Genomic DNA, 27,860 nt, shown 5'->3' with positions numbered 1-27,860 from the left:
AGAAGGTATAAGTAAACTTGTGGATAATTGTGTGTGGCTTAAACCGTAAGAGAATATGTTACAAAAATTCGTTTTAGTTTCTCTTTTCTCCCTTTTGAAGAAATAAGACTGACAAACATCCCCCAAACCCTTGCCCTATAATTTAGTTAGGAAACAGAAAAGTATTGTAGGCCCAAAGGAACTGAGGTCTTGCAGAAAACTAAATCCTCAGGAGATCTGGGCAGCTCTACTACTTAGGAAATTCATTTAAACTCTTGACCTCAGTCATGTCATCTTGTTTAGACAAAAATATCACCTCCAACCTCCCTTGCGGCTTCTGAATCCTGCCAAGCTCACCTCAACATCTTTTAAACATACCTTTTCGGCAGCCTCGAAATCCTAATAAACGCCAGGGAAAAGGGCAAAGCCCCAGAGATCTTCCCCTTGCAAATGCCAATGGTATGTGTTCTCAGCACCCAGAAGCGAAGGTCTGGGTAGCCGCAGCTGCTGCCAGCTCCCTGCCCAACTTTTCAGCAGTGGGTGGCATGCCAGCGTCCTCGCACCATCCTGGCCATTAGCAGGTCAGCCGGGGTACCACGGGGGCCAGGACGTCTGTCTTCCTCTCTATAAAGTGAAGAGGCTGGGCTCGTTTATCCTTGCTCGAAGAACCTTGCTTTCACCGAGACTTGACAGGCTTTCCACCCGTAACGCCTCAGGCCGCGTTCCTTCCTTCCAGACTTCCCTTGCCTCATACCTAGAACCCGCAGGCGGCTTCGGAGCGGAGGTCACGCCGCACGCAACACCCACTGGTCCCGCGCGCCGACTTCCAGCGGGTTCCGCGGATAACATCTCGCGCGAGTCCATCCACCTCTCGCGACACTTCCCGCCAGCGCCCCTGCGGGTCTCCGATCCCCGGCCGTAGCTCCACGGCGCGCTCCCCGTCACCTCAGCTCTGTGCTGTCGGCAGCCCGGCCGGCTGGCAGCTCTCCCGCTGGGAGCGCGGTGGAGAACGGTGTTGGCGCGAATCCCGCGGGCCCGCAAGCTCCGCCCCGCCCCGCCCCGGCTCGCGGGGCAGGCTTCCGCGGGGACATGTCGTGCCCCTCTGAGCGAGGGCAGCAGAGCGCGAGAGGCTGTGAGGCAGCCAGGTGAGTCCGCGGCGGCCGGGCCCCGGGCCCCGGACCCGAGGAGCGGCTGGGAGGCCCTGCGGGATGGAGATGCCAGGGGCGGAGGAGGGCGCGATGCCTGGAGGCAGGGAAGGGGGGCCCCGGGAGGACCAGCCCCTGTGGGGCGGGGGGTGGCCTCGGTCCCTGGGACGCGGCCTGGCCCGCTTGGTATCGACGGCTCCCGGAGGCGCCGGGAAGTCACCCGGTTCCACCCGCGCCCCGCTGCTCTCTGCGGGGCCGGAGGCGGGACGGGGAGAGGCGTCCGCGAGCCCTGAGGTCTCAAACCTGGGTCACAGGAGGCTCGGGGTCCTGGGGAGAGGGGACACGCGAGGTGGTGGAGGTAAATTCGTGCTGGGGGGAAAAAATGATAAAAAGTGGCGGAAGCCGGGGAGGCGGCGGCTCAGAGGGAGGCCGGGTGTTCCCGGTCCAACTGCACTGAGTGCCGAGATGGTCTCGCCCGCTCCCCTCGTTGGAGCCTGGGTTTCCCTTTTGTGGTCTGTGCAGCGTTAGTTAGTCTTTGCCTAGCGGTGAAGGGGAAACACACAGGTCAGTCTTCCTTAGGGGAAGGAGGTCACTTGCTACCTTTTTCCTCTTAAGACCTGGACCGTTCGAATGGGTGCGCGCGTGCGCGCAGTGGCCCCAAGCGAGGGTTCGCGTTTTCAGAAATTTGTACCATCGCCCGTGCTTCAGCACCCTGCAAGGATTGATAAGAAGTGACTGTTATCTTAAGTGAATAGTTTTATTTTCAGTATTGTAATTCCCGTAGCCTGAAGCCAAAAGCAGGTGTTACTAAAAACAGTTGGAGTAAATGTTTTTGGCTTTGGCACTAGATTTGTATTGGATATTGGGGTAAAGTGGTTTGGGGTTTTTTTGCAATCAAGATTTTGACCATGCGTTTTTCATGATTCCAGTTTTGCTTAATTAAAATCATAGTTTTCTGGGAGGATTGGGAGATCAGTGCAAAGCCCATTGGTCTAACTATGAGAAGCATTTTGTTTAAAGCCTCCTTCCCTCCCTTAAAAAAACCAGAAACCAACCAAACAAAGCTATTAATTTATTTTATTTATATTTTAAATTGTATGGCCGCCTTAGTTTTTTTTTTTCTTCAGAAATTCCTCTTAAAAATAACCCTGTTTTTTTTTGTGTGTGTGTCTGTGTGTATGAACAATTACACTGTTAATAGAAGGAAATTTTTTTTCTGAAAGTTTTCTTTTGTCTTTTAGAGAACGAAATGTCATCAGTGGAGTCACAGCAGGAACAGTCGTCCCAGTCAGACCCATCTCCTTCACCAAATTCATGTAGTTCCTTTGAGCTCGTAGACATGGATGCTGGCAGTTTGTATGAACCAGTTTCTCCTCATTGGTTTTATTGTAAGATAATAGATTCTAAGGAGACATGGATTCCTTTCAACTCGCAGGATTCACAGCAGCTGGAAGAGGCATATAGCTCTGGTAGGGTAAATGATGACTTGTAACAGGCGAGGACTTACTGTCATTCCTTTAAAACTGTAATATGATAGTTATTGTAGTGAGTGCTGTTTCTAGTTATCTCCTATAGCATTTTAATACTGAAGTTCTGCATTATTGTCCAATGAGTTTATAATATTCAAGAATTTGGTCTGTATTTTGAAAACAGCGCCTATTGTAATTTCTGCATAGTTATACAATAATGTTTCTTATGTTTCAGTTTTTGTTTATAAAGAGTGGTGGGTGGTAGTGTCATATTGCAAAAGAATGAATTCTTTAATTTTTCACTTGTTTTTTCTTATGTTACGAAGTAAGAATGATTCTGGTTAGTACTTTATCATCATGAGGTCATTAATTTACCTTTTGACCCCTTAAGCAAAAAATTCAGGAGAGCTTTCTTATTTACAGTTTTTTTTTTTTTTTTTAAGGGATACTATAATCTCTCCTCAGAAAAAGAGCAAAATAGAATTTGGGTATTATTTTTTTTATGTTTCATTAAAGCCAAGAATGATTTTGATGGTTTAGCCAAGAAGAAAGGGATCATTCATGTGTTTTATAACATTATTTAACATATAACTCAGAGTTGTATTTTGGGAGTGGCAGTTGTATTTTATTTTGCCTTACTATGTGCTTCTTTTCCCCTTTCCAATCCTCAATAGGAAAAGATTGTAATAGAATTGTTCCCACTGATGGGGGTAGATATGATGTTCATTTGGGGAAGAGGATGCGGTATGCTGTTTACTGGGATGAGCTGGCTTCAGAAGTGAGACGATGTACCTGGTTTTACAAGGGAGACAAAGATAATAAGTATGTTCCATACTCGGAGAGCTTCAGCCAAGTTCTAGAGGTATTCCTTTGATCTCTTTTACTCATTTTCTTCTTCTCTTTTTTAATAATCTTTTCTTCCTCTTTGTGACTTATTTTGTGAATTTATAAAGAGAGCTCGCTTCTATCTGCAGCACAGTTTATGGCATTTCTTTTTCAAGTCAGTTTCAGGATAAAGTAGTTTTCAGATTTTAAAATATTACAGAAACTGTTTATGTCTTTAAAAATTTTTTCTCTAATGGTGATCATTGTTAGTATTTAAACTATGACCATAGAGTTGTTCATTTTTGCTTTTATTTTTCTTGCTCTGAAACTATTCTGAAATTTGCTTTATATTGGAGTAGGACATTAATATTGTTAAAAGAAATATATCAAAATGTGAACAATGATTATTTCTAGTCTAGATGATGGAATTAGGACTGATTTTTTTCTTTGTTCTATACTGTTACTTATTGTAATTTTAAAAGAATTTTAAAATTTTGATAAATCAAGAGAAGGAACTTTATATGTAATATCCTAATTTTGTGGATAATATACATGCATTAATATCATTGAATGAAATATATCGAAATGTGTATAGCTGTTTTTTCCAGTCTAGATGATAGAAGCAGAATGATTATTTTTTGTTGATTGTTTTTTGTTTTATTCTATACTAGTGTCTGTTGTCATTTAAAGAGAATTAAAATAAATTTGATAAATTGGAGTAAGAAATTCTTACTATAATTGTTTATCTAGCAATATTCTTGAAGAGAGGTTCAATTTTAATAGAAAAGCCATTAGAGAAATCTAATGAAATGTGTCTTGTTTTAAGGAAACTTACATGCTTGCTGTAACTCTGGATGAATGGAAAAAGAAATTGGAGTCTCCCAACAGAGAAATTATTATATTACACAATCCAAAGGTAAAGCAAATTAAGGCCCTTTAATGATAGGATCGGGTTTCCCTGGTGGCTCAGAGGTTAAAGCGTCTGCTCGCAATGCAGGAGGCCTGGGTTCAATCCCTGGGTTGGGAAGATCCCCTGGAGAAGGAAATGGCAACCCACTCCAGTATTCTTGCCTAGAGAATCCCATGGGCGGAGGAGCCTGGTGGGCTACAGGTAGCAAAGAGTTGAGCAACTTCACTTTCACTTTAATGATAGGATTAAGATTAATTGAGTTACTAAAGAGAATGCAATTAATTCTCGGTGGCTTCTTTTTTCTAGCAGTTCTATATAGGATAACCTTTGGAAATTTTTATATTGCATTCACAATTATGAAACTTAAAACCATAACCACTACCATTGTTTGCTCATTCACCTCTTACAAGGAGAGTTTTCATAGGGAAAATTATGTCATTGTAGATTAAGAAGATTACTGACATATTAGGTGGGCATATCTTTCATGTGTAGGATATTGTTGAAAGATATGTATCAACATTTTCTTTTTCCTTTTGCTTTTTAGCTTTATTGAGGTATAGTTGACAAATAAAATAGTGAGATATTTAAAGTATACAACATTAGCCTAAAGTATTTTCAGGATTCTCATTTCAAGCTGTTGGAGTTACATGGCAAAACTCCAGTTGAGATTTGAGTGTGTATGGCTCAGACAGTAAAGAATCTGCCTGCAATGCAGGAGCCCCAGGTTTGATCCTTGGGTTGGGGAAATTCCCCTGGAGAAGGAAATGACAACCCATTCTATTATTCTTGTCTGGTGAATTCTATGGACAGAGGAGCCTTGTGGGCTACAGCTCATGGGATCACAGAGTTGGACACAACTGAGTGACTTTCTCTTTCACACTTTATGTTTTGAAAGACTTGTCCCCACTCCTGAGAACTTATTAAGATGTCTTTAATGTAGAATAAATATTGCTCTGATCTTTTTTATTTAAGCTTATGGTGCATTACCAGCCAGTTGCAGGGTCCGATGAATGGGGTTCAGCACCTGCTGAGCAAGGTCGACCTCGAACAGTGAAGAGGGGGGTTGAGAACATCTCTGTTGACATTCACTGTGGTAATGTTAATCATTCATTTTTTTCTTATCTTCTGATATACTTGTTTATGACTTAAACTGTGGCCTTTTTCTATGACATTGATTACCTTGAGGCTTAAAAAGTGGTCTTTAATCCAATGGGCTTATTCTAAGTGAGACTCTTAATAGGTATAAAAATATCTTTTGAAGTTGCTAAGTATATATGGTGGGATGGATAAAATTTGGGCACTACTAATCAGGAAGTCACTAAGTACAAATGAACTGATTTAGTCCTAATTCTAAGAAATGTGATTCTTCCTGCTTGCTTATTTATTCCTGGTAACTTGTGTCCTTGAAGTTTTTCAACCAGGGGAAACTATTTTTCAGTAGGACCCTGATGGTTACCCATTGGTCTCTAACTAGGGGCATTTATGGTTGGTTTTGTAATATATTTAACTGGATTATAAAATTCCTTTTAAGTATTCTGTCAATGTAAAATTATCTGAATTTGGTAACTGCGCTGTGGTTATACAAGAGAATATTCTTAGGAAACATACAAAATATTAACGGTTTAAAGAGATATGATATGTGAAGTCTGATGATGTATGCAGCCTACTCCCAAATGGTTCTAAAAATAAATGTGTGTGAACACACACACACATAATGTTAAAGTATGGAATCTGTGTGAAAAAGAGATTTTTTGTACTGTTCTTTCAAGTTTTCTGTAAAGATTGCAGTTATTTCAAAATAAAAAGTTTTAAAATCCTGAAAAAGTCTTTTACCGACTTACTGGGTTAGTGCAGACCTAATTGTAGTTTTGGACCATGAATTTTAAATCATTATAGCTAGGCTCAAACATATTTTTATTAATCAAAATAGGAACCATTACAATCAACACATTTTTGCCAACAATAAATAAGTTTTATTCCTGTAGCATAAAAATCCGTGCTTCCAGATTTGACAAACTTTGGAAAGCATTTTTTTGCCTCATTCTGGTTGTGAAAGTTTTCCCTGCAAAATGTTGTCAAGATGCTTGAAGAAGTAGTAGTCAGTTGGCAAGAGGTCCGGTGAATATGGCAGATGAAACAAAACTGTGTAGCCCAATTCGTTCAACTTTTGAAGTGTTGTTTGTGCAACGTGGGGTTGGGTGTTGTTGTGCAGAAGAATTGGGCCCTTTCTGTTGACCAATGCTGGCGTTAGGCATTGCTGTTCTCAGTGCATCTCATTGATTTGCTGAGCATACTTCTCAGATGTAATGGTTTCGCTGGGATTCAGAAAGCTGTAGTGGATCAGATTGGCAGCAAACCACCAGTGACCTTGACTTTTTTTTGGTGTACCTTTAGCTTTGGGAAACGCTTTGGAGCTTCTTGGTTCAGCCACTGAGCTGGCTGTCACCAGTTGTTGTATAAAATCTACTTTTTGTCCCGTGTCACAATCTGATCAAGAAATGATTCATTGTTGTTGCACAGAGTAAGAGAAGATGACACTTCAACGACAAGTTTTTAAATTTTCGGTCAGCTCATGAGGCACCCACTAAGCGAGCTTTTTCACCTTTCTAATTTGCATCAAATGCTGAACAACTATAGAAGGTCGATGTTGAGTTCTTCTGCAACTTCTTGTTAGTTTTAAGAGGGTCAGCTTTGATGATGGCTCTCAGTTGGTCATTATCAACTTCCAATGGCTGGCCAGTATGCTCCTCATCTTCAAGGCTCTCATCTCCTTTGCAAAACTTCTTCAACCACTGCTGCGCTGTACGTTCGTTAGTAGTTCCTAGGCCAAATGTACTGTTGTTCCAAGTTATCTCTGCTGCTTTACAACCCATTTTGACCTTACTTAAGAAAATCCCTCGAATTTGCTTTTTGTCTAACATCATTTTCATAGTCTAAAATAAATACAAAATAAACAGCAAGTAATAACACTTAGCAAAGAAACAAGGTGAGAAATGTGTATTAAAACACATTTAGATGTTAGATCTGTATGTTAGAGCTATAACATAATCACATTCATTAAAAATGTTTTCCAATATCAAATGGCAAAGTTCAACAATGCAAAAACCGCAATTACTTTTGCACCAACCATTTTTAAGATAAATTAGAAACACTTTTGAGATAAATTAGAAACAAAGTAAAATTGCAATATTTTTACTGAGTAGTGAAATATAGGAAAATTTGTGTCTTAAAATCTGCTCATATTTTAACTTGCCCATTTCTATTACCTGCTTATTGTGAATGTTTGATTTTAGAATACATGACTAGTTATACTGAATAACTTTTCTTTATAATTTCACTTGTAGGGGAACCTTTACAAATAGATCACTTGGTTTTTGTAGTCCATGGGATCGGACCTGCTTGTGATCTCCGCTTTCGAAGCATTGTACAGTGTGGTAGGTTTGCAAAGCGTGTCAGGTTAGATCATTTAAAGGGACTGTTAGTGCTCCTCTGAGCTGAGATAGTGTTGTCTTAGGCTGTCCTCTTAGCTGCATAATAAGATTTGGAGAGCTGAAGACAGGTGGCAAGGTAGTAAAGCCTCCCAGCTTAGACCTGAAGTGCTAGTAACTTCCTTAGGCTAATAGGTTTATACTCTTAACTAATAGTTCTTGAGTGAATAAGCCTTCAAGTCTGATAAAATTGTTTTATGATGTGATTGTCCTGTTTGTAACTATTCCAAAGTTAAAGGGAACCATAAATATATGACCATAAAGATAATCTAGTTTAAATGAACAACTGAAATTTACATTTTTTTAACTTACATTGTGATAAACCTCATGATACTCTAATTAGAATATTTAGGTCATTAACTTGATTTTGAAAGGTAGTATTCATAGTCTAATTATCCCAATTTGGGAGTCTTATCCTAATGACTAATGCTTCTAAGCATAAACTTTCTAGAAGGTTAAAGATCAATGTAATATGAATTCTAAACATCAGTGTTTTTTCTAAAATATTGGATAATGAATGATTGTTTGAGTGCAAGGCCAACTGACATAGTCAGGTGATTCTTTTAAAAAATTGAAACAGTTTGTCTGACACAGAAGTTTTGAAGTTTGTGTGTGTGTTTTTTTTTTAATGAAAATGTTTTGTATAGTAAAAGCAGTCCAATATGAAAGGAATGTGTTTTCCCATATGCACTATTAATTTTTCTTAAATATCACTCTAGTTTTGACTCCAGTCAGTAGGTGCTCTAAGCAAATGTAGATGAGTGTGGTATAATCGTATGATCTGTTGCATCCTAATTCTGTGAGTTGATTGCTTCACTGTTAATGCATTAGTTAATTTTCTTTTCTAGTTAATGATTTTCGCAGTGTTTCTTTGAACCTGCTACAGACGCATTTTAAGAAAGCCCAAGAAAATCAGCAGATTGGGAGGGTAGAATTTCTCCCAGTCAACTGGCACAGTCCCTTGCATTCCACTGGTGTAGATGTGTGAGTAATACTTTACACCTTTGAGTTGTTACCTGTGATTGTAATGTTTTCTGATCATTAATATGCTTAGGAACATCTCTGCTGTTAGCTGAGAGTGTATATAAAATTCTGTTCAACAAAAAACTTTTTGTACTTCTGTGTCATTTTCTTAGAGTTATATTATTAAGTGCTGAACAATCCCTTTGTTTAAGCAGCTTGGGTCAGGAGTAGGGAATGGTGTGTATCTTCTTCCAATATGTTTTAGTGGCTCATTAGTGTTTACTATTGCAGCTTTACTATTTCTTTAGCATAAAGGAGGTTATGGAATTTATTTAAGTTTTCTGCTTAAAACATCTTTCCTTTTTTCAGAGATCTGCAGCGAATAACCCTGCCTAGCATTAACCGCCTCAGGCACTTTACCAACGACACGATTCTGGATGTCTTCTTCTACAACAGCCCCACCTACTGTCAGACTATTGTGGACACAGTCGCTTCTGAAATGAACCGAATTTATATACTTTTTCTGCAGAGGAACCCTGATTTCAAAGGGAGTGTATCCATTGCTGGTCATAGTTTAGGTAATGAATTCTCTATGACTGGAGAGGACTATCACATCTTATGGATACCTTTTAAGTATTTTTTGAAGTACAGTGTCTTTTATCAGTGTCAGATTCAGAGGTCTAGAACTAGTCTGTGATGAAATATTAGGAAGGGGTTGGAAGGGTAATGGTGGATTGGAAAGAAAGACTTCCTACTTAGTAGATTTTGCTTATTCCTTTTTTGTGTAAAAGGCAGCTGTTCAGTGCTAATGCTTCAAAATTGTCCCCTCTTCTTCTGTTTTACTTACAGGTTCGCTTATATTGTTTGATATCCTAACAAATCAGAAAGATTCTTTGGGAGATACTGACAGTAAAAAGGTAATTTAGATGTTCAGATAGATTTTCTTGTACTATTTCTTAGTAGGGATTTTTAGATTTTAGACTTTTTTTTCCCACTTAGTCTCATACCATAATATTAAATTTACATATATTTTAATTTTAACAGATTTGTAATTATCTCTGTTATTCTTGGATAATAGAAGCAAGATAGTAATATGCTTCTATAAACATTTGCCACATTCTAAAATAATTATGGTTATCTTATTTTCATTATAAATATACACTGCACTACTGATCTGTTATTAGAGTTATAGAATCATTGAAATGGAATTTGCATATGAGGAAATGAAGAATTAATTGAATGCAAATTGATATAGTTTATAGAAATTCTGCTTGAAAGCTGTCCTTAAACACTACTAAGAGCTCAGGGAAAGTTTTGTTAATGATGATGAAGAATACTTTAATAGTCATTCATTCACCGATTCATTTATTTAAAAACATAAAGTTTCAATCGACTGCAAAAACTTAAAGATCAATCACATTTTAGTTTATATTTCGTATACGTTTCGATTTAGTCAAAGTTAAGATACTGTGTGGCTATCTTACATAGTGCTTTTCTTTATTGCAAAGTAGTATTAATAAAAAAATCTAAATGAATTTAGACAATATAAGTTTTATAATTTAATTTTTAGGATTTGCCAAGTATTTTCATGGATCAAGGAGATACACCAACACTGGAGGAAGAGTTGAAGAAACTTCAACTGTCTGAATTCTTTAGTATCTTTGAGAAGGAGAAAATAGATAAGGAAGCTCTGGTAAAAATAATCTTTTAAAACTGTACACTGTTCCATTTTCAGTATTTTTATTGCTTATTTTCATCATACTGCTGGCTAAGAGCCTGCCCTTTAGAAGCATTTTAGTCATACATAGTTTATCATTAGTAATACTCTTTAGCATTATTTGTTTTTTCTTTTTTTTTTTTTTGTGGGAGTTCAAAGTTCAGAGGAGCCACGTTGATAATAGGAATAGAGCAAAGACTAAAACCCAGCACAGCTCTGAAAACATGAGAGCAGGTGTAAAGGCCACTGACTTTTCCAGCTTTTATTTTCTGTTATACTTTCCAGAGCTCTACTTGTGGGTATTTGCTTATTTTTTTGTCGCCTCAGGTGTGCCTTTTTGTTTTTTTTTTAAGATTTATGACACATTTGTTCATTTAACAGGTATTTACTAAATACCTACTATGATCAGGCAGCTGTACCAAGTATGAGGTAGAGTGCTGATAAGGCAGATATTGTTCAAACTTCATGGTACTTATAGCTTAGTGGAAAAGACACAGATAGCCAAACACGTAATTAATTACAACTGTGCTAAGTTCTAAGTAGGGAAAGTACACAGTGGTTTAGGAGTGTGCCACAGGATGAGCTGATGTAGTCTGGGGGCCTAAGGAAGACTTCCCTCATCAGGGAGCAGCCCTTTAGCTGGCATCTGGATTGTTGGTGTGTTTTCTGCTCTGTGTTTGCTTTATGTTCTCACTGCTCACGTGCATGAATAGGAACATAACCTTTCTCAGGAATGGAACATCTGAGGAGCGTGGAAACCGTGGAAGGTTTTTCTGTCATGAAGTTAGATACTCACTTCTGTAGGCTTTTTTTTAACAATAGTATCTATATTACTACAGCATTGATAACTCCAGTATTGATATTTTATATTCCTTTTTTAAGCTCCTTTATTAAGAGAGAAAGTTATTAGTGATGCTTTACCACTGGGGACTCCTAGTCATGTAAAGCCAAGAACAACAGAGTGCTTAGGCCTATTCCTCTCAGAGAACGGGACATTTAATTAATTTTATTTTGCCTAGAAATAAAAACAGTGTTTGATTTTTTATGCTTAGACTTTATGTACAGACAAAGACCTTCAGGAAATGGGAATTCCTTTAGGACCAAGAAAGAAGATACTAAACTACTTTAGGACCAGAAAAAATTCAATGGTATGTGCTTAATATAGCTTATGGGATTAAACAGTGTTCTGACTTCCTTGTACCCTTGTGCTTTTTGAGATGTATAGGGAGCTAAGCAGTTGTAAAAATTTACCTTTGGCTCTCTTTGTTAGAAACTAAATACATTTTCTTTATTAATATCTTTAAAAATATTATCAGTGTCAGAAGTCTAATCTCCCCTGGACTTCTACCATTCAATTGTTTTCCTTTTTTGGTTTGCTTTATAACTATTGAAATATATTGCACATCACATACCATAAAATTCACCCTTTTAAAATATAAAATTCAGTGGGTCTTGGCATATTCAGAGTTGAATAACATCACCACTATCATATTCCAGAACATTTCCATCACTGTAAAAAGAAACATCATATTTAATAGCAGTCACTCCCCATTCCTCCCTTCTGTGAACTACTGATCTATTTTCTGTCTCTGGATTTTCTTATTCTGGATATTGCTTACAAATGGAGTTATATGATATGTGGCCTTTTGTGACTGGCTTCTTTCACTTAGCATAATGTATTCAAGGTATAACCATGTTGTAACAGTACTTGTGCACTGAGTATTTTTGCCACTGAATTCCCTTCCACAGCCTAGATGATTATCTTTCAGCCATTTAGCAGGTTGTTTGGTTCTGGTTTAAGGCTGATAGAGACATACTGTCTACTTTGATTAGAAAGGCATAGGACTGCACTGAACTCCTCAGCAGCCCCCAGCGCCCCACAGTGCTCTGCTGCCATTTTCTCTCACGATGGTTGCCCAAAGTTTCAGTTACTACCCAGATGGCTTTGTACAGCTTTCATCATTTCAGAGCATGTAGGGATATCAGTTCATAATTTAAGGCAGCTTTGGTTTTCATTAGCTTTATTTTGTTTTCTGAGAGATTCTTCTTAAAATTGTTGACTGTCGTTTCAAAACCTTGCCAAGCATCCTTTTCAACTGGTAGAAAACTGTATAATCCTTTGGATATTTTTTACTACTTAGCAGCTCCACAGAACTCTCGTTTATTCTTTAGGGTGTTAATAGACCAACCCCGCAATCACCTGCAGGGGCAAATATGTCTAATATCCCCAAAGAGTCGGAGTTCTACAGTAGCACTAATGGTCTGGATGTCGGCATTGGGCAGGTAAACAGTACTCATTCTCTTTGGTCGTTTTATTGTTTGCCATTGGTATTGTAGAAACAAATGTAACTTTTATTATCAATAAGAGATGCTTTTATTTCCTTCATCCAGGTGCCTGTAAAATACCCCCGGCTTATCTATAAACCAGAAATATTCTTTGCTTTTGGATCTCCCATTGGAATGTTCCTTACTGTCCGGGGGCTAAAAAGAATTGACCCCAACTACAGATTTCCAACATGCAAAGGTTTCTTCAATATTTATCACCCTGTAAGCATTGGACAGCTCTTGTGATTTTACCTGAATGTTAGGGCTTATTGGTAAAGAGCATATGATAGTCTATTGTGTTGATTTACTTTTTCTATACTATTTTGTACTAATGAGAAAATTTATAATATGAATCTGGAAGTGAAGGGGGCAGAACAAGTACTTTAAAAATAAATGAGCTTATAATTATTTTTATTCCTGAGACCATCATTATGATCAGCAGAGGTATGTGTAACTGTTGTTTTCTGCATGTAGTTTGATCCTGTGGCCTACAGGATTGAACCAATGGTGGTCCCTGGAGTGGAATTTGAGCCAATGCTGATCCCACACCATAAAGGCAGGAAGCGGATGCACTTAGGTATGTCTTGAGTCCAGAACCTGATGATTGTAGACCTTCTGGTCAGTGCAGGCTGACTGGACCTCATTCACTTTGCTTAGCTATGTTGAGCCCTTTTACAACTCTGTAAACCATGTAGTGTTCTTTTTCACATGTGTTTCAGAACTGAGAGAGGGCTTGACCAGGATGAGCATGGACCTTAAGAATAACTTGCTAGGTTCACTGCGGATGGCCTGGAAGTCTTTCACCAGAGCTCCGTACCCTGCCTTACAAGCTTCAGAAACTGCGGAAGAAACAGAAGCAGAACCTGAGTCAAATTCGGAGAAGCCTAGTGGTCAGTGACACTGAACACAGTGATTACCTGCACCAGGCCAGATAAGAGGGACTCCCTGAAGTCTGGTTCTTAGTCTACCAGGGTCTTCTTACCTTTCCCCTTGTTGAGAACCAACACTAGACTATGAGTCCTACTGGCCTTCAGCTCTGCTGGTTTCTTTCTGTCATCAAATAGCCACAAATTGTGGAAACAATTATTTGTGAGGGAAAGTGTTAAAGAGAAGCTGAGCATCTAGTAACTAGGCTTTAAACCATTCCCCACTGGGCACTATGGCGGTGATGCTAAGCGCCTACACTGTGAAGAACCTTGCTTTTACCAGGGAATGTTTGTGTGTTCATGAGTCAGTTTTATTTTCCTGGCTGGGGACTAGCTGGGACACTTCTTTTGATTGCACAGTTAATACTGCATTCTTTTGCTTTTTAACTGCAAAAGGAGTTTCTTTTCAACTGCCAAAGACAATCTAACCCTGCTTGCATTTAGTTTGTAAACCAGAGGTAAATGGAATTCGCTGTCAAAGGTATAGGAAACAAAGGAGATTGGATAAAATCAGTGTGGCTTGAAAACAAGCTTTAAGGGCATTGAGAGGAAAGAGCTTTCTGAGCAGAGTAGCTCCTCCTCTGCTGAGGCTGGAGTGTGAGGAGAGATAAGGACACCCTTGGAGGGCTGGAAGCTTTTATATTCTGACCATGGTTCCTTCACTTCCAGATGTTAACACAGAAGAGAACCCTGTGCCAGTGAAAGAGGAAGCCCCCCCCATCCATGTGGGAATGCTGAATGGAGGCCAGCGCATTGACTATGTGCTACAGGAGAAGCCCATTGAAAGTTTTAATGAATATTTATTTGCTTTACAAAGCCATCTGTGCTACTGGTAAGTGTTTGTTTTTGTTTTGGGTCTTTTTTTTTTGTCTTCAGTTCAGTCACTCAGTCGTGTCTGACTCTTTGTGACCCCATGGACTGCAGCATGCCAGGCCTTCCTGTCCATTACCAACTGTCGTAGCTTACTCAAACTCATGTCCATCATGTCAGTGATGGCATCCAACCATCTCATCCTCTGTCATCTCCTTCTCCTCCCACCTTCAATCTTTCCCAGCATCAGGGTTTTTTCCAATGAATCAGTTCTTCCCATCAGGTGGCCAAAGTATTGGAGCTTCAGCTTCAACATCAGTCCTTCCAATGAATATTCAAGATTGATTTCCTATAGGATGGACTGATTGGATTTCCTTGCAGTCCAAGGGACTCTCAAGAGTCTTTTCCAACACCAAAGTTTAAAAGCATCAATTCTTTGGTGTTCAGCCTTCTTTGTTTATTAAACCTTCAGTGCTCAGCCTTAATTATTTATTAGGATCAAATATTTATTATTTGTATTTATTTTAAACAACATTTATCATTATTACTTTTTTAATGACAGCCATTCTGAAGGGGGTAAGGGGATATTTCACTGTGGTTTTGAATTTCCATGAGGATTAGCGATGTTGAGCACCCTTTTATGTGCCCGTTATCCATTTGTCTTCCTTGGTTGGAACATCAAATGACATGATTGTGCTATTTTGTGTTAATAAAATTATAAACAAGCCATCATTCTAATCCCAAATGAGCACTGCCCTGTCCTGCTTTTTCTACATCTATCAAATACCTGTGATACAATGAGGGCTTACTTCACTGAGCATAATATTCTTTAGGTCCATCCATGATGCTGCAAATGGCAGAATTCTGTTTTTTTATGGCTGTGTGTTACTCCATGGTAAATATGTACCACATCTTCTTTATTTGTCTGTTGATGGATGGTTAGGTTGCTTCCATATCCTGGTTATTGTGACTAGTGTGGCTATGAACACTGGGGTGCATATATCTTTTCAGGTTAGTGTTTCCATTTTTTCTGGGTATATGCCAAGGAGTGGAGCTGCTGAGTCCTGTGGTAGCTCTGTTTTCATCTTTCTGAGGAGCGTCTATACTGTGTTCTACAGTGACTGCCCCAGTTTACCCTCCCACCAGCAGCAGATAAGAGTTCCATTTCCACATCCTTGCCAACATTTATTATTTATGTTCTTTTTGATGACAGCCATTCTGACAGGTGTGAGGTAATGTTTCATTTTGGTTTTGAATTGAATTTCCCTGAGGAATAGTGTTCCTTGGAAGGAATGATGCTAAAGCTGAAACTCCAGTACTTTGGCCACCTCATGCAAAGAATTGACTCATTGGAAAAGACTCTGATGCTGGGAGGGATTGAGGGCAGGAGGAGAAGGGGACGACAGAGGATGAGATGGCTGGATGGCATCACCGACTCGAGGGACATGAGTTTGAGTGAACTCTGGGAGTTGGTGATGGACTGGGAGGCCTGGCGACAGCGACTGAACTGAACTGAACTGAGGAATAGTGATATTGACCACCTTTTCATGTGCCCAGTATCTATTTGTATGTCTTCCTTGGAAAAATGCCTCTTCAGTCTTGTGCGTATTTTTTGATTGGGTTAATTGGAGACTTTTTTGATATTGAGCTTTATGAGATATTTATATATTTTGAATATTAACCCCTTATTGCTGATATCATTTGCAGATATTTTCTCCCCTTCAGTAGCTTTTGGTTTCATCTTGTCTATGGTTTCCTTTGCTGGCAAAAAGCTTTCACGGATTAATTAGGTTCCATTTGCTTATTTTTGTTTTGAAAGACCCAAAATATTTTGCTATGATTTATATCAAAGAGTGTTCTGCCCATGTTCTCTTTTAGGAGGTTTGTGGTTTCCACTCTTGTATTTACATGTTTAATCCATTATGAGTTTATTTTTGTATATGGTGTGCAGAGATTTTATGTCATTCTTTTACATGTTGCTGTCCAGTTTTCCCAGCACCACTTATCAAAGAAATTGTCTTTTCTCCATTGTATATTCTTGCCTCCTTTGTTGTAGATTAGTTGACTGTGGGTGTGTGGGTTTATTTCTGGGCTCTATTCTGTTCCATTGTTCTGTGTGTCTGTTGTTGTGCCAGTACTAATATATTTCGATAACTGTAGCTTTGTAGTGTAGTGCGAAGTCTGGGAGGATAGCTTTGACAATATAGGGCCTTTTGTGATTCTGTATAAATTTTAGATTCATTTGTGCTAGTTCGGTGCAAAATGTCATGGGTATTTCAGTAGGGATAACATTAAGTCTGTAGGTTGCTTTGGGTAGTATGGCCATTTTAATAATATTAATTCTTCTGATCCAAGAGCACAAAATATCTTTTCACTTATTTATATCATCTTTAGTTTCCTTTCTCAGCGTTTTATAATTCTCAGAGTATAGGCTTTCGTTTCCTTGGTTTAGTTTATTCCTAGGGCATTTTATTCTTTTTGATGTAATTTTAAATGAGATTTTTTTTTTTTACTTTTTGGTAGTTCATTAATATTGTATAGAAAAGGATTAGATTTCTGTATATTAATCTTGTATCCTGCAAGTTTACTGAATTCATTTGTTCTAATAGCTTTTTGGTGGAGGCTTTAGGGTTTGTATATTAAAGTAGAACGTATCTGTAAATAGTGACAGTTTTACTTACTCCCTTCCAACATGGGTGCTTTTTCTTCCTTCCTCCCTTCCCTTCCTCTGATTGTTGTGGCTTGGACTTCCAGTACTATTTATGTTACATCAGAGAAGCAAAAGTGGACATCTTTGTCTTGTTTCTGAATTTGGAGGAAAGGCTTTCAGCTTTCCATTGTTGTGTATGATGATAGCTGTGGGTTTGTCATAAGCAGTCTTTATTATGTTAAGGTATGTTCTCTTTATACCAACTTGGAGAATTTTTGTCAATGTATATTTAATTTTATTAAATGCTATTTCTGTATCTATTAAGATGATCATGTGATTTTTGTCCTTCCTTTTGTTGGTATGTCACACTGATTGAACTGTGAATATTGAAGCATCTTTGTGTCCTTGGGATAAACCCCACTTGATCATTGTGTATGATCTTTTATTTATTTTTTTGGATTGTTATAATATTTTGTTGAGGAATTTTGCATCTATATTCATCAAAGACATTGGCCTGTAGTTTTCCTATTTTGTAGTGTATTGGTGTGATTTGGGTAACAGGATAATGATGGCCTCACAGAATGCATTTGGGAGAGTTTCTTCCTCTTCAATTTTTTGGAATAATTTATAAAGGATGAGTGTTAAATCTTCTTTGTAGTTTGCTAGAATCCCCTGGGAAGCTGGTCCTGGGCTTTTGTTTCCTGGGAGTTTTGTGTTTTTTAATATGTAATTTTCACTTACTATTTTTGGCTGTGCTGGGTCTCTTGCTGCGCAGGCTTTTCTCTGGTTGCAGTGTGTGGGCTTCTCATTGCGGTGGCTTCTCTTGTTGTGAAGCATGGGCTCTAGGCCACGCGGGTTTCAGCAGTTGAGGACCCTGGGCTCTAGGGCACAAGCTCAATAGTTGGAAGGCAGAGGCTCAGTTGCTCCACAGCATGTGGGATCCTCCTGAACCAGGGGTCGAACCTGTGTCTCCTGCATTGGCAGGCAGATTCTTCACCCCTGAGCCACCAGGGAAGCCTCCTGCGAGTTTTTTATATGACAAATACAATTTCTCTACTAGTGTTTGGTTTGTTCAGATGGTCTGTTTCTTATTGATTTCAGTCTGCCAATTTTTATGTTTTTTTGGAAATTTGTCCGTTTTTTCTAGGTTGTCCAATTTGCTGGAATATGACTTTTGATAGTATCCTCTTATGTTTTTCTATCTCTGTGGTATCAGTTGTAATTTCTCCTTTTTCATTTCTTATTTTGATTATTTTGGGTTCTCTCTCTCTTCTTGGCGAGCCTGGCTAAAGGTTATCAGTTTTTTATTATCTTTTCAAGAAACTAACTCTTGTTTTCATTGATATTTTCTATTGTTTTTTAAAATTTTGTGTTTATTTTCTTATGGCTGTGCTGGGTCTTCATCACTGCACCGGCTTTTCTCCAGTTGTGGCGCGGGGGCCCCTCTTTGTTGCCGTGCATGGGCTGCTCATTGCGGAGCATCGGCTCAAGGGCTCGTGGGCTGCAGTAGTTGCAGCACCTGGACGCAGTAGCTGCAGTTCCAGGGCTCTTAGAGCACAGGCGTAGTAGACCAGGGATTGAATCTGTGTCTCCTGCATTGGCGGGTAATTCTTCACCGCTGAGCCACTGGGAAGCCCTGTTGTATTTTTTCTTTAAGATCTGTTTTATTTCTTCTCTCTATTATTCCCTTGCTTCTGCTGACTTTGGATTGTTTTCCTTTTCTCATTCCTTTAGGTGGTAGGTTTGTTTGAGGTTTTTCTCAAGGGAGTGAAGGCCTCTCTCAGGAAGGCCGGTATCACTCTAAGCTTCTCTCTTAGATCCGTTTTTTCTGCATCCCACAGATTTTTGGAGAGTCGTGTTTCCATTTTTATTTGTCTCAAGGTATTTCCTGGTTTCCTTTTTGATTTCTCTATTGACCCGTTGTTTTTTTAGTAGCATATCATATCATATCATTTAATCTCCATGTGTGAGTTCTTTTCCTGTTTTTCTTTCTGTAATTGATTTCTAGTTTCATACTACTGTGGTTGGAAAAAATGCTTGGTATAATTTCTATCCTCTTAACATGTGATCTGTTCGGGAGAACATTTCATGTGCACTTGGAAAAAAAAGTCTGTATTCTGCTATTTTCGGACATAATGTCCTTGTGGATATCTAATATATTCAGATCATCTATAATGGGTCATTTAAGGCCATTGTTGCCTTATAGACTTCCTGTCTGGATGATCTGTCCATTGATAAAAGTGGGATGTTAAGGTCCCCTACTATTACTGTGTTATTGTCAGTTTCTCCCTTTAGGTGTGTTAGTATTTGCTTTACATGTTGAGGTGCTCCTGTCTTGGATGCATATATGTTAAACATTATGGCTTGTTCTTGTATTGATCCCTTTATCATTATAGAATGCCCTTCTTTGTCTTCTGTTACAGCCATTGTTGTAAAGTCTGTTTTGTCTGATAGGAATATTTAGCCCAGTGACATTTAGTTATTGATATAGATATGTACTTATTGCCATTTTATTACTTGTTTTCCAGTTGTTTTGTGGTTCTTCTCTATTCTTCTTGTTTCTTCCTTTGTGGTTTAGGGAGCTTCTCTGGTGACTCAGATGGTAAAGAATCTGCCTGCAGTACAAGAGACCTGGGTTCAATTCCTGGATTCAGAAGATCCCCTGGAGAAGGGAATGGCAACCCACTCCAGGATTCTTGCCTGGAGAATCCCATGGACAGAGGAGCCTGAAGGGCTATAGTCCATGGGTTAGCAGAGTTGGATATGACTGAGCGACTAACACTTTGTGGTTTAATGATTTTATTTAGCAGTATGCTTGCATTTCTTTTCAGTTTTTGTGTATTTGTTGTGTTTGTTTTTATTTGTGATTACCATGGGGTTCATATATGTTGACCTATATCTCGTTTTAAACTGGTACTCATACGAGTTCAAACACATTCTGAACATTCTACATTTCTATTCCCTTCCTCCATATTTTGATGTCGTATTTTATATCTTCCTGTTTCATGTTTATCCCTTAACTGTTTATTGTAGTTACAGTTGCTTTCACAGTTTTTTGTCTTTTAATCTCCATACTGCTCAGTTAAGTTGTTGGTCCTCAGTCCTTACTCTGTATTTCTTCTTTATAGGTTCTTACTTCTTTTCCACTTAGAGAAAACCCACTAACATTTCTTTTAGAGTAGGTTTAGTATTGATGAAATCGTTCAGTCTTTGCCTGTCTGAGAAGTTCTTTGTCTCTCTTTCAGTTCTAAATGGTAATCTTGCTGGGCAGAGTACTCTAGGTTGCAGATCATGCCACTCCCTTCTGGCCTGCACGGTTTCTGCAGAGAAATCAGCTGATAGTCTTATCGGTGGGGATTCTGTTTTCTTTTTTTCTGGCTGCCTTGGTATGGGTTTCCTTCAGTTCAACTTGTTTGGGGTCCTCTGTGCTTCCTGTTCCTGGATAGCTTATGTCCTTCAGGTCTGGAGGGTTTTCAGCTGTAATCACCTCAGCTTCATTTTCGATGCCCTGCTCTCTTCTGTCTTCTGTTATGTGAATGTTGGTTGTTTAATGTTATTTCAGAGATTTCTTATACTGATTTCATTTTTAAAAATCCTATTTTCTTTCTGCTGTTCTGATTGGATGATTTCCATTTTTCTGTCTTTCAGATCATATATGTGTTCTTCTGTATCACTTAGTCTGCTATTCATTCTTTTTAGTGTGGGTTTTTTTTTTTTGGCAGCTATTCTTCTCTTCAGATTGGGTCTTTTTAAATATTTTCTAGTTCCTTTTTAAAATTCTATGTTCATCTATTCTTTTCCCTAAATTCAATTAACATCTTTATTAACAATGTTCTGAATTCTTTACCTGGTAAATTGTTTATTTCTGTTTCATTATTTGTTTTTTTCAGGGTTTTTTTCTCTTGTTCCAATTGAGAGCAGTTCCTCTGCATTTTTATTTTGTTTAACTTTCTCTGTCACTGTTGAATTTAGGTGAAACAGTTACCTCTTGTGGTCTTAAAGGGATGTTCTGATGTGGGAGCATCCTTATACACTCTGCGTGTGCCCAGGGTCTCCACTGGGAGAGCTGGATTCCCTGATATCCCCTCAGCAGGGGGTGGGGCTGGAGCTGGGTATGAGGCAGACCTTTGCCCCTGCCCAGTGGCTGGCACCTTGCTGGGACAGGATCTGATCCAAGTTGCTGGAGGCAAGGGTTGGGCCCAGGCTGGCTCTGTTCCCTGTGGGTGTGTGTTTTCCCCTCTCCCTGTGTTGGAAGCCTTGCCCCAGAGCTGGGAAGTACTGACCAAAGTGGCACCCACGTGGACCCTCTGCAGGCAGAAGGCTGAGCTGTCTGCCTGCTGGGGCTGCACTTGTTCCCCTGCTCTGCTCACACGCAGCCTCACGTGCATGTCTGCCTTGCCCCTCACAGCCCATCACCATGCCCAGCCTCCACCACTCGTCTTGTCATGGGGCCACCCTGCAGGGTCCCTGGGGCCTGTGTGGAGCCTCCGTGTATATCCTGCAGGAGCTGTGGGGTAGAGGCTCTCATCAGAGTGCTAGGCTCCTTCTGATGCACCACTTGAGTAAGTGCCAACCGTGACTGCTGCCCCCAAGCAGGCTCTGCCCCAGGCCTGGGTTGCCTCTGGATGCTGTGCAGTGCCGTGTCGTCCTGGTGGAGGACACGGAGCGGAGGTGTGTGCCCAGGCGGGGAACCTGGCAGCCACTAGAGCATTCATCCAACTGCCCCCTCTGCCCTGCTCTCCCTGTGGGGGTGCATAAGTCAGCACGCACAGACACACTCACTCACACACACTCACACACGCCCTCTCCACCCCCTCCTTCCCACAGCCCTCCTGCTAGTCCTGCCTGCCTTCCACCCAGCCAGGGGTGGTTCATCTCCGCCAGCTAGGACCCCGGGCCTGCAGCATCCCACCTGAGACTCACTGTTCACCCCCCGGGATGGGTCTCTGCCCCAGTGTTCTCCCTCTTCCTCCAAGTCCTCTCTCAGGGGCACATGTGCTGACCTGATCGCTTTTCTTCCTGTCCAACCCAATTACATATGGATCTCTCTCACAGCCTTGGGTGTACAGGAGTTTTTGTGCCAGTTTCCAACGAGAATTATTCCATATATAGATGTATTTTTGATCTGTTTGTTGGCAAGGAGTGAGCTCCATGTCTTCTTACTCTGCCACCTTGATTGATCCCCCTTGCCATCCATGCATCATCTTTGGTGAATTGTCTGTTAAAATCTTTTGCCCGTTTAAAAAATTGGATTATTTTATTATTAAGTTTCAAGATTTTCCTATACTTTATTTACAAGTCCTTTTCAGATACTTTTTTTCTCTCAGGATGTGGTTTTTTCATTTGTCCAACAAGTATGTTTTGAAAAGCAAAAATGTCTTTTGATGAAGTCCAGTTTCTTGATGTTTGTGCTTTTGTGACATAAGTAAGAAATCTTTGCCAAGTTAAAGTGAAAGTTGCTCAGTCGTGTCCGACTCTTTGCGACCCCATGGACTGTAGCCCATGGAATTCGCCAGGCCAGAATACTGGAGTGGGTAGCCTTTCACTTCTCCAGGGGATTGTCCCAACCCAGGGATCGAACCCAGGTCTCCAACATTGCAGGTGGATTCTTTACCTTCTGAGCCACCAGGGAAGCCCAAGAATACTGGAATGGGTAGCCTATCCCTTCTTCAGGGGGATCTTCCTAACCCAGGAATCAAACCGGGGTCTCCTGCATTGCAGGTGGATTCTGTACCAACTGAGCTATCAGGGAAGCCCACATCCAACATCAAATCTTATTTCTTTTTAGTGTTTGAAGTTGTGTCATTTTAGCTTTTACATTTAGGTCTGTGATCCATTTTGGTTAATTTTTAAATATGGTGTGAGGAAAGGATTGAGGTTCATTGTTTTACCTGTGGCTTTTCTGTTACTCTAGCAACATTTGTTGAAAAGTTTCTTCAGATGGAGAAACTGTTGAATTGCCTTGGCTCTGTTTTGTTCTATTGATCTGTTTGTCAGTCTTTACATCAATAAAACCCTGTCCTGATAACTGTAGCTTTATATTAAGTCTTGAAATTAGGTATTTGTAAGCTCTTCATCTTTGTTGTGCCTATTAGTAGTTACTTTAGGTATTGTAGGTCCTTTGTATTTCCATATGTCGTTTAGAATGAACTTATTAATTTCAACCAAAAAGCTTTTTAGGGATTTTGATTGTGATTGCATTTTATCTGTGGATCAATTTGTGGGGGAGGAGAACTGATACCTTAATAAATGCTGAGTTTTCTGACCCACAGACGTGGTATCTCTCAGTGTATTGTGGTTTTAGTTTCTCTCAGAAATGTTTTGTGACTTCCAGTGTATGTATCATGCATACTGTAGTTATTGCCCTCTCTGTTACAAGGTTGATCATCTTGACATACACTCAAGGACCATTTTAATTTTCTTTTTGGGAAGTTATCTATACTCTATTCTCTTTCATATTGAATTGTTTTTTTAATTGATAAAATCTGTGATATGAGTTGTAAATAACTTTTCCCCAGTTTGTCTTTAACATTGTGTACATTGGTTTTTTGCCAGGTATAAACTTTGATTTTTATATAGTCAAATTTATTTTTTCTTTTTTGGCTTCTGGAATTTGTGTCATGCTTAGATTTTTCTCCAGAGAATTCCTTACCACAGTTTATTCTGATATTTTAGGGTTTCATTTTTACATGTAAATCCTTGATTCTCTTCAAATTTATCCTTGTAAGAAGATGTGAATTGATTCAAATCATTTTCCAGATGGCTCTCCATCTGGAAAACACTGTTAATAGATTTGATATTATTCTGTGGGTTTTTAAGTCTTCTGAATTTTCTGTTCTTTTCTATTGACTCATTTGTTTATGCACCAGGATCATACCATTTTAATATCTGGTTTAGCTAATCTCCACTCATTGGGATAGGAGGAATTTCTTAACCTGCAGTCCCTTGTAGGGGACAGAAAGTCTACGAGTCTAGTGAAATTCTACTTACAATTTTGGGTATATAGTATATGTGTATGATGTCTTTTCTGGGGAGAAATCCATAGGTTCATTAGATTCCCAAATAGGTCCATGACTCAAACAATGTCAAACCCCAGATCTAGAAAAGTGTTTGAGCCATATACCTGTAAGGCAATCCATGAATGTTATTTTTATAGTCATATTTCTTTATGAACCAGATGTAAGTAATTGCTTGTACACACACTGAATAATATCTGGAAGATACATAAGAAATTGATAACATCAGTTGTCAGAAGTTGGGAACTAGTGGTTTAGAAACAGTGGGAAGGAGATTTCATTATTACATCCTTTTGTATCTTTGATCTTTGTCCACATGATTGTATTGGCTTTTCTTTTAAAAAGGTGACTCAACATTTAAAAAATTAAGGTGATGAATTGGATGACTCTCCCATGTTGTCCCAAGAATGAGTTCTGTGAAGGGAGGACTTGGTCATTTACTGCTGGCTTTTTTATATTACAGAATGCAACACTAGACTTCTTTGTTAGAAGGTAACCTAACAAACAACTTCTTTGTTAGGTTACCTTCTAAGCCACTGTCAGATACACCATTTCTGAGCCAGATTTTTTTTTAAACAGTAAAAAAAAAACGAACTTGTAAGGTGGTTGTGTAGATTGTTAGATAGTATATGTAAAACACCTGGTACAAATGTTAGTTTCTTTTTACAACATAATCTTTTCTTTCTCCAGGGAGTCTGAAGATACAGTATTGCTGGTCCTCAAAGAAATCTACCAAACCCAGGGTATCTTCCTTGATCAGCCCTTACAGTAAAAATGGACCATCTAAGGCTGCTTAATGTAAGTTTTTAAATGTCCTGTATGTAGCATTATTCCTACATATTAACATGTGGTGCCTGAAAAGCTGCTTGGAAATGTACTTTTTGTTTCTTGTCACGGAGCTCTAGGTTATTACTCATTTTTAGAGGGACTCTGGTTAAAATTCATGGGAAAAAAGCACTGGAGGCCATTTAGAGAAAGGTTAGTGTGTGTTTTGCTAGCAACTTGGTCCAATAACACTTGTCATTTTTAGGATCTAAACTCAGAATCTTCATGGTTCTGACCATCTAAAAGTTACCATGACAACATTTACAGCTTTAAGTACATACAGTCCATTCTGGGATTTACATTGTTGTTGTTTAGTCGCTAAGTTGCGTCCAACTCTTTGCGACTCGATGTTCTGCAGCACACCAGCCTCCTCTGTCCTTTGCTATCTCCTGGAGTTTGCTCAAATTCATGTCCATTGAGTCTGTGATGCCATCTAACCAGCTCATCCTCTGCTGCCTTCTTCTCCTTTTGCTTTCAGTTTTTGCCTGCATCAAAGTATTGGAGCTTCAGCATCAGCCTTTCCAGTGAATATTTAGGGCTGGTGTTCTTTAGGATGGACTGGTTTTAGCTCCTTGCAGTTACAACAGTTTCAGCTTTAAATATAGACACCCCAGCCTGGGATTTACATTACTCAGCCTTGTATATATGTATTAATAGTTAGAAAGCTTGTGTGTCAGACTCTGGCATTCTCTCTGGTTGCCTTCAGCGTGATGACCTCTCTTCCACTTTCTCCCCTAGATGGACAGTGAGGGATCCTTCCCCAGAAAACCCGCCTCTTTGTTCCCGCGTTTTCTTCTCAGCTGTGTCGTTCCCTGCATGTTGCCTGCCACTTACTCACCACTGGGGTCTCTGGAAGATAATCTTCCTCTCTGGAAGCAAGTGGAAAAGCAAAGGGAAGACCCTGTTACTTTTCACCACTGGCTTCACAGCAACATTCGCATTCTTTCTCCATGGCCGCGGCAGTCTCTGGTGGTGGTTATATTACCACACTCTATGCTTAATACCTGAGATGGCATAAAGCCTGCCTTGAGTTTGTTTTGGGTTGGGTGTAAATTTTTCTAGGAGGTTATTGTTTATCTTTAGAGAATATGCTAATCTGGTAGTGCGCTCCTGAGACTCAGAAGCCATTCTGGGTCTGCTTTCGGTCATGAGTGTTCTCTGTGTTGGAAGGCTAGATCTAAGTGGAGGAGGGAGACTGGTGGGCAGTCAGATTCTTTCCAGCCAAATTTTGTTTTCTACATGTACTGTATGAAGAAAGACTAAAATTACAAATACTGTTTACTTTCTATAGTTGACTGAGAAGATTTATTGCTAGGACTCAGAGAGGCTGTTCATTGTTTTTACAGCTATTTGAGCTGCTCTGAGAGTCTAAAGTGGACAGCTTAGTTTCCATCAGGTACATCTTTATAAACATATTACATATCCTAGACCTGCCCTTTTATATGTATCATACTTCAAACTGGGAGACTCTAGATGAAGTCCAACCTAGTTATTTTTTAGTTCTTAAGTTTAGGGTAAAGTTATAAACGCTGACAAACCTGCAGTTACACAGCTTTGACTGCTTATGAAGTGATGAATAAAACCTTTTAGTGGTGTGTTCATGGTGGAACAACACGTGAAAGCCATCTGCCACATCTGCTTGTGTGAAGGGAGTGTTGAAGACTGTTCTCTTTAAAAAGACACTGTCGCCTGAGTCCCCACAGTGCAGGGAGCAACTGGACAGGCCCCGGCACAGGCAGTGCTAGGGGAGGGGTGGTGTTCCGCAAGAGAAACCTGGCTCTGTGGGGCTAGGAACAGCTGCTGCAGAGTCAGTGTCAGAGTGTGCAGGTGAGATGGGTGAATGCAGACCCCCGGCGTTTAACATTCACACACGGCATCTCTGTGACAGCAGAGGGAATGTTACCATCACGCTAGAGGTAAGGCTGGGGTACTGGTGAGAACCTGGCCTCTCCATGTCCATCTGCTTACAGACTAATGCTGACCAAGCCACTAAGACGTTTCAGCTCTATGAAATGCTTTATTTACTACATAAACTCCGAGACGGAAGTAAGGGTTACTGAGAATTAAGTAGCATTCAATGTAAAGTGGAAGCTTTCATCAAGTTGTTGTCTTCAAATTTACATTTACTCTTCCTATTAACAGAGTAAGTAAATTGTAAGAGTAAGCCAAAGGACAAGCCAAGCAAGAGGTAGTCCCTGTAACCAAAGATGAACAGCATCACCCCGGATTGTTAAGATACTAACCACTGTTTGTACTAAGAAGTGTTTCCTTCCTGGTGGTGAAGGGCAGGTGACTGGAAAAGAGCTTTATATCCTGTGTACCCCCCTGTGTTGGTATCATGGATGCACTTACACAGTGAATTTAAGCTTGACTTAAATTCCTTATTCAGTTGTATATTTTTTGCACTACTTCAGTTGTATCATGTGCAATCTCTTGACCAAGCCTATTTTTAAACTCTGGTAGAGTATCATTTTATACATACTCCAGCTGCAGAATTGGTATTGCTTATCTCAGCAAGAGAGATTGTTTGCATGGAAAGATTAATAGCACTGATTAGCTTTCTAATATTTTGCACTTTTTGAAATGTTTGTTTTTTATGTGATTATATTTAAAACTTTAGTAAATAATGAAATAAAACCAATTCGACCAGTTGCGTACTTCTACCTGGCTCATCCATCAAAGACCAAAGAGAATCAGTACAATAACCATTTTCTCCTCCCTTCTGTGTTACTGCTGCTAAGTTGCTTCAGTCGTGTCCGACTCTGTGCGACCCCATAGACGGCAGCCCACCAGGCTTCCCCGTACCTGGGAT

General features: G+C 39.6%; 1 protein-coding gene across 2 annotated transcripts; it reads left to right on the top strand.

Moving 5' to 3' along the window:
- Nucleotides 1-998: 998 nt before the first annotated feature.
- Nucleotides 999-27,680, top strand: DDHD2 (DDHD domain containing 2). 2 transcript variants are annotated; one of them, XM_068970363.1, is made up of 18 exons: nucleotides 999-1,124; nucleotides 2,366-2,593; nucleotides 3,268-3,455; nucleotides 4,245-4,334; nucleotides 5,301-5,421; nucleotides 7,673-7,762; nucleotides 8,665-8,800; nucleotides 9,149-9,357; nucleotides 9,629-9,696; nucleotides 10,350-10,472; nucleotides 11,549-11,644; nucleotides 12,669-12,779; nucleotides 12,888-13,043; nucleotides 13,296-13,398; nucleotides 13,541-13,711; nucleotides 14,417-14,579; nucleotides 24,914-25,021; nucleotides 25,787-27,680. In XM_068970363.1, exons 2-17 carry the CDS (start codon nucleotides 2,374-2,376, stop codon nucleotides 24,993-24,995), a joined length of 2,127 nt encoding a protein of 708 aa, XP_068826464.1. In that variant the 5' UTR covers nucleotides 999-1,124; nucleotides 2,366-2,373; the 3' UTR covers nucleotides 24,996-25,021; nucleotides 25,787-27,680. The 2 variants fall into 2 exon arrangements, with proteins under 2 accessions (XP_068826464.1, XP_068826465.1); XM_068970364.1 differs by lacking the exon at nucleotides 999-1,124 and having other exon boundaries at nucleotides 2,450-2,480.
- The last annotated feature ends 180 nt before the right edge of the window (nucleotides 27,681-27,860 follow it).

This window comes from Capricornis sumatraensis, chromosome 4 (genome assembly GCF_032405125.1).
Source record: "Capricornis sumatraensis isolate serow.1 chromosome 4, serow.2, whole genome shotgun sequence".
Lineage (NCBI taxonomy): Eukaryota > Metazoa > Chordata > Mammalia > Artiodactyla > Bovidae > Capricornis > Capricornis sumatraensis.
The sequence above is the reverse complement of the archived record's forward strand: the minus strand, read 5'-3'. Positions and strand labels throughout refer to the sequence as shown.